Below are 19,947 nucleotides of genomic sequence, written 5' to 3' on the forward strand. Positions count from 1 at the left end.
TTTAGTTAACTGGAGAACCAGAAACATTAATAATTAGTATCACGCACGTCTTTCTCTGCTACTTGAATGATTTTACTTTTGTCAATGTCATGTCGGTTGCTGCCACTGTCAATGTCATTTCTGACGTTTCTGTGTCGATCAATTGACAAATTTGGGTGGTCGATTTCTTTAATTTTCTAAGTATTAATTAAAAAATATCCACAATGGCTACTGTTATAAAAACGAAGGATATCAAGCCGGAGCCCGTGGCGTACAGCGAAGCAGCGCTCAGAAATAATGGCGCTGTTATCGAGTATTGCAGGACTTCGATGGCTGCCCTTTCGGGCTCTACAGCGGGTAATGTTTAATGAACTAGAGTTAGACCAACCTAAGTTGGCGCTCGATTTTAATAGCCCAGACTGTGCAAGTGTTATTTAAATGTCATAATTTCATGGACGTTTAAAATAACACTTGCACAGTCTGGGCAACCAAAATCGCTGTCAACTTAGCTTAAAATTATCAACCATTCATCAATGTCCTCAACAAGAAATCATATTATAAAATGATGATGTTTTCGGTTTTGTCCCTCTACAATTGTTCTGAGTTTCTGCAGATGGTCCTTCCTTTGTGATAATTGGTATAAAAATAATGATGTTAAAACCGGTAATTAAAACACTTTCAGCCTGTCCATTAAATTGCCTTGTCATCCAAGGTATGTGTAAAATATATATCAACTGTCCCAACTTTATCCATCTATCATTTTAGTCCAAAAACAGGGGGATTTTGTAGTAAATTCTCATTAATTAATCAAACTGCCATTTATCTGGAATATAAAATTAAAGGACACATTACAAACATTAGAGGTACAATTCAACATGAATCATATATGTGACACATCTAGGTATGTTTTCTGTATGAATTTACTTATACAGTGGAAACTCCATATAATGTCACTCAATAGAACAATTAAATTAATATTAATTTCTCTCCACATAATGAAAACTGTTTATATCATCAAAAAACATTCTGTCCCTTGAGTGTCGCTATATAGAGTTACACAGTATATAACTACAGTCCCCCTACAATTCCCTACTATTAAGTAACAAGACTGTAAGTTATGGAGGAGCGGGGCATCCTGATACAGGTTCATTCGCCTAAAAGGAAGTCCCAACCACTTATGACAATTTGTAAACCTTTACTTGATAAGGAAATAAGTAATTTTTTACATTTCAGTAAAAACACGTAACTCTTACCTAAACTCTTTAAAGGATCTGTAACCATTATGGCACAAATCAAACACTTACGTGGCGGAAAGGTTATTGTTAGCCTTTAAATTCTCTTTTAAGGATACAAGTGCCATTTTTAAAAACTATTTTAAATATACAAACCATTGTCCATTCCAGGAGTCCTAGGCCTCACCAGCCTCTACGGCTTCATGTTCTACGTTCTGTCTGTGGTGGTGCTGTTCGTCATGTTCATGGTGAAGACCGGACCCAGCTGGCACAAGTACCACATCTCCCGGCAAGCGCTGCTTACAAACAGCTTCTTCGCCTCTCTGTGCACTTATGTGCTGTTCTGGACCTTTATTTATGGGATGGTTCATGTATATTAAAAAATGTAATCTTACTTGGAGAGTCATAATTCGTTTTTGATGCATTTTAAGAGCCTCCTAGACTAATCGGTAGCCCTGCCTACGATGCAGGCGCTCCTGGGTTTGAATCCTGGTAAGGGCATTTATATATATCTACACCTGATAAAATCATGACCCTGCACATGATAAAATTAATAAAAAAAAAAACATCACCAGACACCAAGAAGTTAAATACCTCATTAAAATTAATACATATTTTGTGCATCAAAAATAATTTTGAATCTAATGCGGTTATCACAGTGATGCATCCGCAGACCGCTCCGGTGAGTGAGCGAGACGACTCTATTTACGTACCTATATCTCTAGAATTTGATATCCGTGAAACGCGAAAATGCTCCCCATGCGGCATTTTGCCGCCCATACTTAATATTATTTTTTGTTTAAAATAATGGATAAATCAGTTTGTAATCATTGTTATGGGATAAAATAAATCAAAAACTACTAGGAAAAGTATTGTTATAGTTTTTTACTTTGTAGTACAAAAAAAAATACTGAAGTAATCACAGTTTTTTCGTCTTGGGCAGCAAAATGCTCATTGGCTTGGGCTGTATGTTATGTAAAGGAAAGGCCAGTCCAGATGGGTAAATTTTTGCCCAATCTGATTAAATTGTCTGATTAAATCAGGGGGTGTGTACGCAAAAATGAAATTGGCTCGCCGATCCCTCTCGATTCGATTGTAAGAATGACCGGTCAAATGCAGATGCAAGAATGCCAATTTCCGACGCTACTATATGCGCATTTTTTTTTTTGATCGCTCATATGTCACCATAAATCAGAAATGAGTTGGACACCAATTTCTTTTCTAACCAAATTGGTCAATTATATCATCCTGTCTGGACGGGCTTTAACGCTGGCATACGACTAGCATGCTGGGTGCCTAGCCAAGCTGCCATAAGTTCGCGCCGTAGCGAACGATACAGTCATCTCTCTCTATCACTTTTCCATATTAATTAGTGCGACAAAGACATTGGCGTTTCGTTCGCTACGGAGTGTAAACGATTGGCATCTTGTCTAGGCACCCATGATCCGTATCCAATTTGAAAAACTCCAGTCAATAGGGTGTAGGTATGAGTGTGGTATGTTATTTATGTATGAAATGTTATTGTAATTTGCATCAACCGAAAGTGGTTTAAGATAAGTATCTGAACCATTTATTTCTGTTAATTTAGGACTTGGGCAAAAGGTGGCAGTAATGTGTTCTACAGTACATATGATGCTACTTTTATTATTATTTTTATTTCAGATTCCATTATTCCATATACACTTATAATCTATACACATTTTTACAATTAAAACTAGGTGGACAGCATGTGGATCTGGTTCCAGTAGTAATGGAAGGGACCATCTTCCCTTCCTGCTACTGTTAATTTCATTCATTCATTCAACGTTGTACGATACATGCATGTTCGAATAGGCAAATGGGGAATATTACGCGAAACTCTGCGTAGGGGGCGCCACAAGTCAAGGTCTACCGCGAAACGAGAAAATCGAAATCTAACCTCTCTATCACTCTTGCATATTTGAGCGATAAAGACGCAGATAACTAAATTTCGATTTTCTCGTTTCCCGGTAGGCCCTTTGTAAACATAAACCGTCAATGCATCAATGTTACCTTTTATTATCTATGAAAACTTGACAAAATACTATGTATAAGCTACTCTATGGTTTAAGATAAGATACGTTGCCAGTGCTGCACTCTGGCGGCAGAACATTGCAGTAATACTCCCTATTCGCAACTCGTGTCGATTTAATTTATATCCATTCGTTGCGAATTTCCTATTTTTCGCACTTGTATCGTAATGTACTATTACAGTACATATGGTGCTACTTTACCGCTCTAGTGCGGTAATTAGCACTATACGACGTACGTGCCTATGTGAAAATTTAAAGGGCCATATATTATGTACAAGTGTGAAAAGTAGGAAATTCCCAACGAGTGGCGATGAATGAAAACAACCCAAGAGGGAGTGTTTTAAATCGACACGAGTTGCGAATGCCCTATTAATAATGTACTATTTGATAAGGACTACTGATAATCCTATACTAGAGTATAATACACATATTATATTTTGGCAGTGTCTTTAAACCTATATTTGTGCGGATATGCGCGGGAAAATATGTATGGGAGCCCTCAAGACACCACGAGGGATTTTATTAGTGGACTGTAAATTAAATAGAAAAAAAAAGTACTTGCATGACGCCTAGATTTAAGGGATTTAGGAAATGCCTGCGCACATACCTGGTGATCTTGCTGTACGGTACTTGAGCTGGCCAGCACTTCGTAAAACTTTCCCGATCCTCAGCGACAGTACACACGTATATCACTTTCACTCTCGTTCGACAGTTTTGCTAATTTCACATTACATTTTTATTTCTTTCGGCTAAGAGATGCGTTTAGATCTGCATCGATTCAGGAACTGATTCGCCAATATGACGTCTCATAGAACATGCCGTAAGCGAGACAGCAATAAGGCTTTGTGCGCGTTGGCAAGGGATAGGTAACTTGGAAGGGTTAAGAGCGTTTCACAAGTACCTACATTTGAAAATATTAGGAAAAACGACCTTAAAATAAAAATATCAAATTTGAAACACAACATATTTATCAAATATTTTATTGGAACTGTACCATTTTCAGCTATTTATAGAACTATTTAGGTATTATTGGTAGAACTGGTAGGTCTTTCTCGTTATTCCTAGAGTTAGACCAATAGAAATCTGCAGCGATTTTGATAGCCTAGACTGTGCAAGTGTTATTTTAAACGTCAAATGAAGACGTCTACCTAATATTATAAATGCGAAATTATCTCCGTCTGTCTGTTACCTTTCACGTTTTACATTCTAGATGAAACTTATAAAGCAAAGAGAATTTAAAAATGGTGGATTGTCAAAGAAAACTTTGTAGCCACAGTAAATTTACTAACATCTTTCAATACATTATTAAAACTTTTAGAACACCATTTGAGTTTGATTCTTATTCTTTCACTGATATGTGTTTTTGTTAAATATCAAAAAATGGCGCCATCTAATACGAGGGATGCTATTTATATATCCGGAAACCGGGATTACAATCTTCTTAAATAGTATATTTGACCTCCATGGTAAAATTTGAACTTTTTTAAGTACTGGCCGGTATATTTTTTCTTTCTTATTAACGCTAGTGTTTTGTTTTTGACGGGTTTTAAATGTCATCTCGCTGCAAGAATGGAACTCACTCGTGAAAATATTCGTGCTATGATTTATTATGATTTTCGGCGTGGTTTAACGCAACAACAGTGCATAGATCAACTAACTTCAACTTTTGGTGATGAAGCTCCATCTAAAACTACTGTGTATCACTGGTTTAGTGAGTTCAATCGTGGACGTAGTATGCTTACGGACGAAGTTAAGACAGGTCGCCCGAAATCGGTCGTACCACAAAATATTGAGGCTGTGCGAAAACTTATAATGGACGACCGACATGTTACGTACCGCGAGATAGAGGCGACTCTGGGTATTTCTATGACTAGCATTAATAGCTTATTACATGATCATTTAGCTGTAAAAAAAATTTGTTCGCGTTGGATACCGCACAACTTAACTAAGGAGCAAAAAGATGCTCGCGTCGAATGGTGCAATAAAATGTTAAAAAAATATAACCGTGGTGACTCAAAGGCCGTTTATAACATCTATACAGGTGACGAATCCTGGATCTATGCATACGATCCCGAAACGAAGCAACAATCAACGGTATGGGTGTTTCAAAATGAGCCGAACCCTACGAAAGTTACTCGTGCAAAAAGTACATTGAAACAAATGGTGGCCTGCTTCTTCGGTATTAATGGCCATGTAGCTACATTGCCACTAGAAAACCGTAAAACGGTTAATTCAGATTGGTACACGACCATTTGCTTACCGGAAGTATTTGAACAAATTCGTAAAACTAACCAGCGACGAAGAATCATTCTTCATCATGATCATACGTCACGCGAAACAACTCTATTTTTGGAATGTCAAAATGTGGAAATAACGGGTCATCCGCCGTACAGCCCTGACTTGGCACCCAATGATTTTTATTTATTTCCCAATATAAAAAATAAATTACGCGGTCAACGATTTTCGACCGCTGAAGATGCTGTCGACGCATTCAAACAACACGTTATGGAGGTACCTCAGGCGGAGTGGCAGAAGTGCTTCAAAAATTGGTTCACACGAATGCAAAAGTGCATAGATCATCAAGGGAAATACTTTGAAAAACAATAAAACCATTTTCAGCCGTGTACGTTTTTGTTTTTTTTTTCCGGATATATAAGTAGCAACCCTCGTAGAGCATAGGCCAAAGGTAATGGTACCATCGCTCGAAACGATGAATTTGTTTACTATGTGAGCTGTGTAGACTTCGCGAGCATAGCTTAAAACTGAATAAATAAAAGATAGGGTTTTGTGTTGGGACAAAATACGGGACACTTAAACACGGTGACAGTCCCAATCAATGCGGTTTGGGAACCTTATCAATAAGGCTTGTGTTGTGGATACGGTGTCGTACATAAAGTCTGCTTGGCTGCGGGAGTGTGAACAACTGTGGCTCAAGAAAATTAACCCGAATATGGGCAATCTGGGGAAATAATTCGTGTAGTTTTGAAAATTGGTATACTTATATTTACTTTTGAAAGCTTTTGGCTAACCTAGTTAGTGCTTTTGGGCATTTTCCGCTAATCGACAACCATTGTGCCTATTTTGTGTGAAACGAGGTAATAGCGCTACTCTAACCACTCCAGCTCCTCCACGAAGCCTAGCATTGTTTTCAGGTTGCTAATTGCCTCCTTTAGAAAATAAAATGGCCACTTCTGCCAGCCTCCATTTTTTAAATTTTGTCGCATCTGTCAGGGGCTGGGCCGGCCTATACGCCATCGTCCAATTAAACACAATTATGAAGTTTCTATAAGCCTAAAAGTTAGATGACGATACTGGCCAACTGTAGCCTATTCTTGTCTAATGCTAGATCATTGGTATATGTCAGAGCAGTACAGAAGTAATTTTTGGCACTCAACTTTCCGTCAAGAGAAAGTACCTAAAATTGTCCGGCAGCGGGATACCGGCAGACAAGATAATATTTCTTCCTGGCAGCAGTGGGAAGGCACTGAGAACGGCCTTAGAACGGCATACGTATAGACCTGTACAAAATGGCGTCTGACACACGAGGGGATAGGAGAATCTGTTTTGTTGTTTCCTGTTCTTCCATGCACATTCTGGGGCTGTCTGTTTTACCCATATTGTGTAGGTGTTTGTTTAGTGTGTTGTCTTTTTTTTTTATACTACGTCGGTGGCAAACAAGCATACGGCCTGCCTGATGGTAAGCAGTCTCCGTAGCCTATGTACACCTGCAACTCCAGAGGAGTTACATGCGCGTTGCCGACCCTAACCCCACCCCCCTCGTTGAGCTCTGGCAACCTTACTCACCGGCAGGAACACAACACTATGAGTAGGGTCAAGTGTTATTTGGCTGCGGTTTTCTGTAAGGTGGAGGTACTTCCCCAGTTGGGCTCTGCTCTAGATCTGGAATGACATCTGCTGTGCTGTGCCCTACCACACAAGGCGAGATGACATTCACATTGCCCATACCTCTCTTTTGGACGTAGTTTAAGGACATACCCCCGGGTCCTATAATGAATCCTACTATTTTACGTAGTTGGTGTCTAGGTGTTTTTATAGTTGGCCCAACCTATTTTCTACGGTACCCTAGCGCCCCTAGCTGAAAGCCGAGGTCAGTGGAAGGCAAACATGATTCCAGTGTTGACTTCGTCGGACAAAACTACGCCATCACATCCCGCGGGTCAGCTTTTTAATATGTTGTATGCAGGTTTTATAAAAGGGTAGATCAACATTTTTTTTATTGATATTATGTCCCGTCAGTCAGGCGACAACAATACTTAGCATAGGTAGTTTGTTAGTTTAAATGTCATTCAGGGTGGGCAAGTAAGAAGAATATATTTTGTTTTTAAATTTTAATTATATTAAGATTATTAAGTATTGTTTTATAAATATATTAATCAGGGTTGGCAAATACATGCGGAACATAATGTCTGGCATATGCCCACCTCTGACAGTAGCCAAATGTAAGTCCTTATCGCAATTATCAGCATATTTTCGCACATTTTATTTATTTTTTTACCTTTATTGCACAATTCAAAAAAGCACAAATGGCGGACTTAATGCCTTAAGGCATTTTCGACGTTATCTTAGTAAAGGAGAATGGGCAATTTGTCCCATGGATGTATACTGTTGAGACATATCTCGTTTGAAAGGGTTTACTCTTAGCATTATTTTATTGTATGACACCAACTTTGGATAACTTGCAGGGACTGAGCAATTAAAAAAAAAGAGTGGCCAATATAAACGGTTGTTTTACAAAGTAATTGTTATGTAGCCGGTTGTTAGGTGTTTAGTATGAAAGAATATGAGAAATTCTAGATTTCTGTTTACCACTACTTACGTTTAAGTACGTACAGGGCTGGAATTAGTTGATAAAACATATGCTTGAATTAAAAATACTGCTATTAAACACTGAAACTTGCTTGTATACTCAAGCCATATATATCATTTAAAAGACATTTTTATAAGGTATTTTAATATATATATACTTGCACTCAAATGCTTGCAGGGGCGGTAATAAAACTAGTTTTTTCGTTAATTAAGTGTGGTAAATGCCGCTTTGTTTGTTCTACCTGGCACTAGATGGAGCCTTGGTAGCCGTTTGGGTAATTTTTACTAGTGGTATATACAATTGAGTTTTATCCTATTTGGAAGGTCTTCAATTAAGCATTAATTACTTATATGACACCAAAGACCGAAAGTGTCCAGGGAAGATGATATTAATAATTTTGATCATGCGCTGCGGCGTAAACTGGAACTAAAAAATGTCATTCATATAGAGTTACTTTTGTAACCATTTACATCACTTTGCATGCCTGAAATATAATGAAAAAGTAATTTATATATTTTTTTAAATTATTACCGCTCAATAAATGGCACTAAACTACTTAATTATGATTTTTCAAATCCTATCTAGTACTGACATCTTGCGTGCAATAGGAGAACCGAATGAGCGGCAAATGCTGGATCCGTATAGTCGCTTATAAACGCTTAAAAAGGTCAACGAAGAATAAGTTTGTTTAATTCGGAACTTTGACAATAAAACGAGTTGTTACCTTGAACGAGTAAGTGTCGTCTATTTATCTCTCTTGCTCTTACATATTCGAGTGATAAAGGTAGAAAAAGCATTATATTTTTTAAAGTTCGCGTTATGTCCCGCTAGAAACGTTATATAAACTTATTATTAAACATGAAATAAGATTCCTAAGCAATAAGTAGGTAAGTAAATGTATTTATGGAGTACCATAATTAGCAGCAAGAAAATAAATCTAAGTTTATATGTTACGATAAAATAAATCGTAAAAAGGTACTATGTACATACTTGTTTTGTCTCTCTGCAGGAAAATTGTGTAAACGTGAAACATTTGAGATTGCGCCGCGGTTCAAAGCAACGTTCCCTTCGTTTGCCATATGAAGCAGGATTAAATTGTGTAGTTTTAAGTTCTCATGTAAGTGAATTGTCAAATTCTTAGTGAGAATAAAGAATCTTAAACCTAAAATTAACGCAGTGAATACATTACAAGCATCAGCGACTCTTAACTGTTTGCCAAGCTAAGATAGTAGCTGTATTTCGTTCCATTATATATACGTATGAAATAAAAACTTTTGAATACATTTAACACCTTTATTTCATATAAATTGAAAAATAACTGACGGCATACATTTTCTAGTGAATAGGTGCATCCAGATATACAGGTACATTTTCTAGTGAAGAGAAAGCATGGTTATTGCGCCAATCTCGGACCATTTGCGATTGGTTTGCTAAGGGCACCGCTAGCTGGTGCGGATGCACAGAGCACTTATACATACCTTATTAAATAAAAACTTTTGAATACATTTAACATCTTTATTTCATATAAATTGAAAAATAAGTGACGGCATAGATTTTCTTCACGGTCGCACAAATATTATCAGGACGAGTCGACAAGTTACTTTAAAGCAAGCATTGGTGAATAGGTGCATCCAGATCCAGATAAGGGAATGCATGGTTATTGCGCCAATCTCGGACCATTTGCGATTAGTTTGCTAGCTGGAGCGGGTTAACGAAAAACAGTAACTGGCGACGCTAACTGGCGCGGACGCGTGCAACGAATTTTACCTACAAAGGCACCCGCGCGCGTGCACCCGCTCCGTGCACTCGCGCCAGCTAGCAAACGCCCTTAACCTTTTAAACGCCAAGAATACCTTAAGGCGTCTTAACTAGCTATGCTCAAAGCGTCATAAATACATTATAGCTGATATAGCCGCTGTCAGAGTAACCTTCACACTTTCAAGTAAGGTTTAGGGCATAGGGCGTCCGCAACGTCGCGCGTGTGCATGGAGCGGGCGTGCGGCTTACAGTATCAGCAACGCTAACTGGCGCGGACGCGTGCGACTGATTTTACTTACAAAGGCACCTGCGCGTGTTTGCCCGCTCCGTGCACTAGCGCCAGCTAGCAAACGCCCTTAACCTTTTGAACGTCAAGAACACCTAAAGGCGCCGTCACTAGACATGATTTAAGGGCCATGAACACATTAATGATTATAGCTGTTATAATCGCTGTCAAAGTCCCTAATGTAATACTCATGCACTTTCAAGCTCACTTGCGCCCGTGACCTTGGCGTGTGAGTAACGTTTTTGTTTATGGCGTTCGAATGGTAAAGTATCAATGTCGTAATGCGTCGCTAGCGCGTTATTTTCGAATCGCACCCGTGCTCCCGTGTTGGACTGCACACGCGGTGTACACTTCTTGTTATTGTAACCGTTTGTGCGCCTAGATAACACAACCCAACTAGCAAAGTAGTCATATAAGATTGAGCTTATTCAGCTAATAAATCATATAAAGGTCATGTAGACGTGAATTATACAGCACATGTCGTATAAAGCCAGCTTATGCAGCTTTTTAGTTACTCAGCATATCAGTCATGTAAGCAAGTCAAGTAAACGTTTACTCGACTTGATTATATGACTAATAAGTCATATAAGAAATGCTGAATAAGTCACTTTTTTACGTGGCTTATATGACTATTTAGTCGAGTAACAGTGACTTATATATCTGACTTACGACATGTCAAGTGCAGTCGAGTAAAAGCAATGTAGTTTGCTATTATATGACATCATGTAACTTATACAGCAAAATAGCTATATATGTTACATGCTGTCATATAAACGGGAATTATAGAACATGTTATATATGAGTATCTTATTCAGCGATTTAGATATTGCTGAATAACTTACCTCTACCTGATGCTCATGTGACTATTTGGTCGAGTAATGACATTTTATATGCCTTTATTGGAGCAGAATTAAACGTAGTTGAGTAAATGATACAACTTTGCTATTATACCACTATTTAGTATAAATGCTACCTTTTTATGATTGTTATAGCTCTTAAACATCATTTAAAGACATCCGACACGTTGTTTGGATATAAACATTTAGTATATGAAAATGGACTGGATTCAATGGAAAAACATGAAAAAGACCGGTGGATACAAGAGGAAAATGAAAAAGAAGCGGCAATCTATTATCACCAATTTAAAAACTACTCTTACGCAAGGAATTTCGGTAAACCGAAGTGAAGTGACAAGTGCCTATTTTTCAAGTGGTTCCGTAGAAATAACAAATGTGACCGAAAAAAAAACTAGTACTGCAGAGTCGGAAAACATGCACGTTGATGTTGGTGGCGTTGTAGAAGATAGCTCCGTACAGGAAATGGAACTCCAATTCAATGTTGATGAGAGCAGTGGATCCGAAGATTTGGATGATTTGGGGATGATTGTCAGTATTGTCAGTATTCACACAAAACTCACATTCCTCTAATGGATAGTGATCATATATAGCGTACTCTGAACAGTTTGGGCACCAGAAAAAAATGGTGTCGTGTAGATTTTTTATATTATTGTCCGATATGATAAAATGTGTGGGATCAATTGTCAACGGGGACGTTGAGTATCCGCATCCAATACACATCGAAGACAAAATGAAATGAGTCTCGCTCCAAGGCCACTGTACATCAGTATCACTCCACAATTGATCTTCTTTTCTTAAAAAACAGTCCACATCAGCTACAATGACCATATTTCACGGTGCTACTTGTCTCTAGAAATAAAATACTAAAATCTGTAAAAAGGTTTTTTCAGAAACTCTAACGAACCCTAAAATATGTCCGACAAAATATGTATAATGGCGCTTTGACCGCTAAACTTGCTATATAAGATGCGATTATATAGCTTATAACTGGATAAATGCCGTATAACCGCGGCGTTCAAGAAAATCATCAATATTAATTAAATTTATATTTAATTAACTAAGAATTATAGTGGGGCATTAAATATTTACTATTAAACATAGTTTACTTCATCAATAAACTTTCCTTCGCAATACATTTCTACCATACGCCGATGTTATGAGCATTCTTAATAAAAACATGTAACATCATGGCTGACTAATAAAGAAAATACTTACCGTCAACACTCAACTCGCGCGTGTAGTATCGAGTTATATTCTATTGTTTAGTAGCCTAGGATGCGATTACTCCACAAATATGTCATATAAATGGAAGTTACAGATCAGTTCAGTCATATTTAAGTCATGTAATTTGCTAATATACAGCTAAATTGTCATAAGATAGTCACGGCGGTGGTTATTATAAGATCTATAAGTGGCGGTGGTTGCAGTTAAACAACTTTTATATGACTGAAATGCTGAATAAAATGGGCCCAAATCGCGTCATATAAACGTAATGATTTCGTAATGATGACTAATAGTAAGAGCTAAAAGGATACCGCAGAAACGTTGCCGCAACCATTATATGACGAAATTTTGCTAGTTGGGAAGTACACATACACAACTCGCAATATGCTCGCGTGCTCTTGTTTATATGTAAAGTACGTCTTCTAGGGCCGTGGATTGGACCCACGCGACCGGCGGGGCGGTGAGCGGCATACATTGGTCGCAATGCAAGCTGTAAAGCTAGTGCAGTGCATGAGGGACGCGCGGCTTTCTCTCACCACATCTTTAGGTGTTCTTGCCGTTCAAAAGGCTAAAAGCACCTAATGAGGTGGCTTTACATTAGCTAGATGCCGGCCCACACGCCGATCCGGTGTACAGGCTAAGGAAATCGCTATGTAGGCCAATTCGAAAGTGCAACTGACATTAAACCAATTTTAGAATAATATTGGAATGATACCAGTTAGCTGTCATTCGTGCGTTCATTTCGCACTTATACGCATGTATTTGTGCGAGCGAGACGCCCGCAACTAACTGATATGATTCCAATATTACTCTAATATCGGTGTGCACGCCCCTTTTTATTTTATGAATAATTTTATTTTACTTTTTATTTTATTTTATGGTTCAATCGTACCTTGCTTATGCAAGGTACGATTGAACCACTATAGAAGGCAGCAAAGAGGCCGGCAATGGAACTGGTAGCGTTTGATGGAGACAGTTTTCTGTCAAATGCAAGTTCAAATTGGCCTGACTGTCTCACTCGCACACCGGAGTAGCGTTTCATATAAGCGTACTTTGTTATATCCAATCGACCCGCTCTATTCAGTAGGTTTCATTATCTCGATCCATCAGTTAAGTAACAATCTCTTCAATCTGGTGAATCGAGATGGTGGATCCTACTGGACAGATGGAACCTATGGATAGGAAAACGTTATGCTCAACAACTTGGTAGCAGAAGCGATGTGATTTTTTAAAATCATTCAGTCATTGACACAATATATCTGAGGACGGGCCTTACGGGCAATAAGAATGGGGCCAGTACAGCGGTGTTACGCACACGAGTTTGAGCCAATCGTGCAGTCTAACGCCACAAGTACCACAACGTGATTGGTTGATGAGTTCGCATTACGCACGCGATTGATCGCATCTAGTTGCGTTAGACAGCACGATTGGCTCGAATTTGTGAATGACACAACTGAACTAGCACTATCGTTATTGCCCCTAAGGTCGGTCCTTAGATATATGGTAAGCGTCAGGATGGCGGTGGACCTCAGCGAATTTCAAAGAAATATTTATAAACATATTGTACCTTCTGTGTACCTCAGTGTACCTTTAATAGAAACCAGTGTACCTTTCCCCAAAACGAGATATTTTACAAAACGGTCCACCCGCTAACCTGACGTCAGGATGGCGGGTGGACCTATGAAATCTTGCATTATACCGCACTAAAAGTATGCAGTTATATTGTGCATGAGCTTAGCCTAGCTTGTTTTGGGGAGAGGTACACCGGTTTCTATTTCTATTTACAGAGGTACACTGAAGGTACAGTCACCATCATATATATCGGAGCGGCCAAGGTACCCACGAATATCTGAACATGCCTCTACTGTCAAGAGGTTAGAGTGCGTGTTTAGAGATCTTTGAGCACCTCGGCCACTCCGATATATCTGATGGCGACTGTACCATATAACTGCATACTTTTAGTGCGGTATAATGCAAGATTTCATAGGTCCAACCGCAATCCTGACGTCAGAATGGCGGGTGGACTTTTTCTTAAATATCTCGTTTTGGGTTAGGTACACATAAGGTACAGTATGTTTATAAATACTTACTGCTATGGCGCAGCGACCCGAAGTGGATCTTGGCCTCCGACACCAAAGACCGCCATGCTTCTCTGTCCAAAACCGTTTCCATCTAGTCGACGGCGCCGAGTTCGCTAAGGTCTTTTTGCATTTCGTCTCTCCAGCGGGACCTACCTAGGACGTCTAGACGGTCTTCGGCCATTTGGAACTTCAGAGTACGCCCTCCAGGCTGCACGATCCTCACCCATCTGGACTACGTGCCCGAGTCATCGGAGTCTGGCAGCGCGAAAAATCCTAGGACTCACACGTGGAGAGGATGGAACCTGGAGACTCCACAGGAATCAGGAGATTGAAGATCTGGTGTCCGAGCCGAACGTCATTGGATGTTTATAAATATTTCTTTGAAATTCGCTGAGGTCCACCCGCCATCTAGACGCCAGATGTCAATGCCGAGTGCGACCGCCCTTAAAGCGGTGTATTATCTCTAGTCTCTCCAATATGTTCTCCTGGTGGGTCCACGGGGTTTATTTAGTGTTATCATAAACAGTGTTCACCAGCGGGTCTACGGGTACCTAATTATTTTTACCATGGGCCGACCATGAACACGATTCTATTTTTAAAACGTAACCCGCGTAGCTACTTCAGTCTTAGGCGGTATATACTCTACACCACGTTCACAAAAGATTGATATTTTAGGTAAAAACTCACATTTCGCTATATTTGTCCATAGTAAATACTAATTCAAAAACTGTACGGTAGGGCCTAAAATCTTCTGTGATAGTAATGTAGAAATAAATACTGTTGACAGGCGGTCAACGGTATTTAGTACAATAATTACACTGAAACAATTCGTATAGAATACAGAACCTATGAATAATATATATCTAGAGAATCTAACTTTAATGCAATAATATAATTGAACAAAAGATATACATTAGTACGAGTAGTACGATCAACCTATATGTCTATTTTTAATAGTCTTAATGTTCGTGTATCGGTTCTGTATTCTATGGCCATTAATTATGCTTTATTTTTCAACTTTCTTTGACTACACACAAGTACACATTATATTTGCTTTTTTCTTGAACTTTATCTTGCCCATGTTCGATTCTTCTTATGTCGATGCATCCTCATTATTTCCGTATGGTTTCTGAAAATACAATAACAGTTTTTGTAATGTTTTCTAATACCTATGTTTGAAGTCGGTTTCCTATTTTTAAGAGAAGTTTTTTTTTCATGTAAGTACCTTTTTTTTCAAGTGGGGTAAATTAGAGCAGATGGGATACCTATCGACAATTATGTCAATAAACAGTTTTACGTTCCATCAAGAATTGAGAGGTTGCCTCAATTCCTCATGGAACCCATGATGTAAGCTAGACCTTTACACAAATATTCCTTAAACCTCGTTAAGCAAGTAGCTTCTTTACAAACATAACAAAGAAGACAAATCGTCTAGCGTGAAATACGCATCGTTAAAGAGTTCTTTTCTGGTCCTGATCAGAAGTTCCACTTCTTCAAATAGCACTTTTTTGAATGGCAATGCCTGGTCTGTTGATGAAACTAAAAAACGCCTATAAGATTTGGGGAGTTCCCTTAATTCCTCGTGGTTTTGTCAAAAATAGGACCATCTTGGAACTATACACCCACTTTCAAACGATAACTAATTTTCAACATTGGTTCAGAAATGACGAAGATCTTACTTAACATATATACAAAAAAAAAAGTTTTTGAAGTCGGTTAAAAAGTAGTATCTTTACAATACTTCCTTTTACTAAGAAGGGATAACTACTACAATTTGCTTACTAAGTAAGTACTTACTTACTATTAGTATCAGATTGGAGTCGACTCGAGAGTCGATAAAATGGGCGTCGCTATCCTTTCCGGGTGGGGGGGATTTCACCGCATGAAAAAGAGACACATATAGTGAGTTCTTACTGTTCTACCAAACTACATATATAAAGTAGTCGTACTTTTTGAGTCAAATTAATTTAATTCTAAAGGTGCGACGTAATGGCCTGAAGCCCGCTCTTAGCATACCTAGTTATACTATTTGATGGATATTGGTGTCAATTTATAATAAGTTTAATTATTCATTGTCTTTACCTAATTATCTTTACCTTTTGCCGACCGGTTTGGCCTAGTGGGTAGTGACCCTGCCTATGAAGCCGATGGTCCCGAGTTTGAATCGCGTATTTGTTCCTAAGGCTTGCGTGTTTTCTATGTATATACGTAAATATATATTTATCTAAATAAGTATGTTTAACGTCGCCTAGTACCCATAGTACAAGCTTTGATTAGTTTGGGGCCAATCTGTGTAAGATTGTCCCTACATATTTATTTATTTATTACCTAACGTAACCTACATTAGGTAATGAAAGCATTTTATTTTTGTAAGGGTAACAGTTTTGTTGGGATATAAAATGGTTAATGATAAAAACTAATACTTTTACCAGCATTTTCACTTTATATTCATGTATTCGAAACCTATACATTTATGACATTAACTTTTGCAAGACGATAAGATTTTTTATTCACAATAACTTGTCCGTATTCGAACTGTCTGGCTACCCAGCTAGCCGTGGCTGCATGTGTACCCGGATTTTATACTCTGAAACTGGAACTAGTGACAGATAAGAGTCGATTGATGTTTTTTTAAAGATACTTATACTTAAATAGAATTACTTACCTATGTTTAATTAAAAGAAACTACTTATACATAATAATCCTTACAGTCTTAACCTATTTAACCTACCTACCTACCTACTTTTAATAGTAGCAGTTCGGTTCACTTCGTAGAAATACCTGTTCTAAGAATAATGAAAAAGAAAGAAGAGTAATAAAAATAAAGAATCTGGAAGTCGTTGAGGTGTTCCGTTCTTCATCAGCAATTCTACTTCAACAAATGTCACTTTATTGAGTAAAAATGCGTGTAATATTGATGAAAATCCTAAAATGACTATATGTATGCCTATCCTATACAATATGAGAAGCTCCTTCAGTTTCTCGTAGAACCTATCATCAGAACTGGACCTTGACACAAATGTTCCTTAAAAGCCTTACATGCTATAAACGAAATAAAATAAAAAAAACGCCTAAGGTAAAATACTTGTCGTTGAAGAGTTCCATTTCAGCAGTATCAGCATAGTTTCAGTAATATCAGCAGTTTCACTTCATCAAATGTCACTTGTTCAAATAAAAAAAACTTGATATGTTGACGAAAATCCTCAATTCCTCCTAATTGTGAATTCAAATCGATTTAAAATCCTCAATTCCTCATTGAATCCATCATCAGAACTGGACCTTGACACAAATGTTTCCTAAGAACCTAGCTTGCTACAAACTTAACAAAGAATAAGAATCGCGCGCGTTGAAGAGTTCCGTTCTGGTCAATATCACTAACTTGTTTAAATAAAAATGCTTGATATGTTGACGAGAATCCAAACATTACTGTATGTATTGTATGCCTATAAGATTTGAGGAATTTCTTCGATTTCTCATGGAACCCATCCTCAGAACTAGACCTTATGACACAAATGTCTTCAAGAACTTTACTTGCTACAAAATAAACAAATAAAACATATCGCGCGCGAATTGGCGAGTTCCATTTTGGCCAGCATCAGCTGTTGCATTTCGTCAAATGTCACATTTTAATAAAAATGCTTGATATGTAAATAAGAATCCAGAAATTATAAGATGTCAGGAATTCCCTCGATTATTTATGAGACCCATCATCAGAACTGAACATTGATATAAATACACCTTAAGAACGTTACTCGCTACAAGCTTAATAAAGAATACAAAACGCGTGCGTTGAAAAGTTCCGTTCTGGACAACATCAGCAGTTTCACTTGATCAAATATAACTTTTTTTAAATAAAACACCTAGAGATATTGATGAAAAAAAAACTATATGTATTTCTATAAGGTTTGAGGTGTCCATCATCAGACCTAGACACTAGACACTGGTGTCTAGTACAGATATTTCTTAAGAACCTTACTTTCTACAAACTTAAAAGTTCCGAGGAATTGTTCGGATTAATCTCTGCCGCCTCTTTCCGTCACCGCTTTACGCTACATCATTTATATCTTCACCACTTAGATGGTTGGCAATCCTCAACTGTGCATTTCTCTAGAAACTTCCTGCCTCATACAGCTAAACTATGAAATGATCTGTCGCATGCGGTATTTCCGGCCCAATACGATCTTTAAAACTTTAAGGAAAGAGCGTATTCCTATCTTAAATGCCGGCACCGCACTTACAATCCCTATGGTGTAACAGATGTCCATGGCCAGCGGTAATTGCTTACCATCAGTTGATTCGTCTACTAGTTTGCCTCTTATATCACAACAAACAAAAAAAGAATAAAATCTCACGCGTTGAAGAGTTCCGTTTTAGTCAACATCACTAGTTCCACTTCATCAAATGCCACTAATGTGAATAAAAAAAGCTAAAGATATTGATGAAAATCCAAAATTACTATATACCTATAAAAATTGAGGAGAATGAGGAGTTCCGTCGCTTTCTCATGAAACACATCATCAGAACTGTACTTCGACAAAAATGTTTCTTGAGAACCTTACTCGCTACAAACTTAACAACGAAGAAAAATTGCGCGCGTTGGAGTTCCGTTTTGGTCAACATCAGTAGTTCCACATCATCAAATGTCACTTTTGTGAATAAAACTTGATAATATGTTGATGAAAATCCAATAAGTACTATATATATACCTATAACTTTTAAGAAATTCTCTCGATTCTTCATGGGACCCATCATCAGACCTTTACCTTGACACGAATGTTCCTAAAAACCTTAGTACTTAAAACTTACTTGCTACAAACTTAACTAATAAAACAAATCGCGCGCGACTTGGCGAGTTCCATTCTGGTCAACATCAGCTGTTACACTTAGTCAAATGACAATTTTTTAATAAAAATGCTTGATATGTAAATAAAATCCCAGAAATTATTACATGTATGCCTATAAGATTTTAGGAATTCCCTCGATTCTTCATGAAACCCATCATCAGAACTGTACTTTGACAAAAATGTTTCTTAAGAACCTTACTTGGTACAAACTTAACGAAGAAAAATTGCACGCGTTGGAGTTCCGTTCTGGTCAACATCAGTAGTTCCACATCATCAAATGTCACTTTTGTGAATAAAAGTTGATAATATGTTGATGAAAATCCAATAAGTACTACATATATGCCTATAGCATTTAAGAAATTCCCTCGATTCTTCATGGGACCCATCATCAGACCTTTACCTTGACACAAATGTTCCTAAAAACCTTAATACTTAAAACTTACTTGCTACAAACTTAACTAATAAAACAAATCGCGCGCGAGTTGGCGAGTTCCATTCTGGTCAACATTAGCTGTTACTTTTAGTCAAATGACACTTTTTTAATAATAATGCTTGATATGTAAATAAAATCCCAGAAATTATTACATGTATGCCTAAAAGATTTTAGGAATTCCCTCGATTCTTCATGAAACCCATCATCAGAACTGGACATTGATGTATTAAGTACACCTTAAGAACCTTACTCACTACAAGCTTAATAAAGAATACAAAACGTGTGCGTTGAAAAGTTCCGTTCTGGAACACATCAGCAGTTCCACTTGATTAAATGTAGCTTTTTTTTAATAAAACGCCCAAAGTTATTGATGT

The 19,947-nt window shown here is 37.8% G+C and overlaps 2 protein-coding genes and 1 long non-coding RNA gene across 3 annotated transcripts in view; 2 read left to right on the plus strand and 1 right to left on the minus strand.

Moving 5' to 3' along the window:
- Window positions 1-19,947, plus strand: part of LOC133529575 (ubiquitin-like domain-containing CTD phosphatase 1) — a 275,695-nt gene that overhangs the window by 47,368 nt on the left and 208,380 nt on the right. The gene's annotated exons all lie outside the window — the stretch shown is intronic.
- LOC133529619 (ER membrane protein complex subunit 6) lies at window positions 102-4,587 on the plus strand. Its single transcript, XM_061867375.1, has 2 exons — window positions 102-336; window positions 1,383-4,587. Exons 1-2 carry the CDS (start codon window positions 204-206, stop codon window positions 1,589-1,591), a joined length of 342 nt encoding a protein of 113 aa, XP_061723359.1. The 5' UTR covers window positions 102-203; the 3' UTR covers window positions 1,592-4,587.
- On the minus strand, window positions 9,592-19,378 carry LOC133529620 (uncharacterized). Its single transcript, XR_009801178.1, has 2 exons — window positions 16,098-19,378; window positions 9,592-15,425 (listed from the first exon to the last, which is right to left on the minus strand). It is a non-coding gene; the product is annotated as an uncharacterized LOC133529620 (long non-coding RNA).

Source organism: Cydia pomonella, chromosome 21, assembly GCF_033807575.1.
Source record: "Cydia pomonella isolate Wapato2018A chromosome 21, ilCydPomo1, whole genome shotgun sequence".
NCBI classification, from domain to species: domain Eukaryota; kingdom Metazoa; phylum Arthropoda; class Insecta; order Lepidoptera; family Tortricidae; genus Cydia; species Cydia pomonella.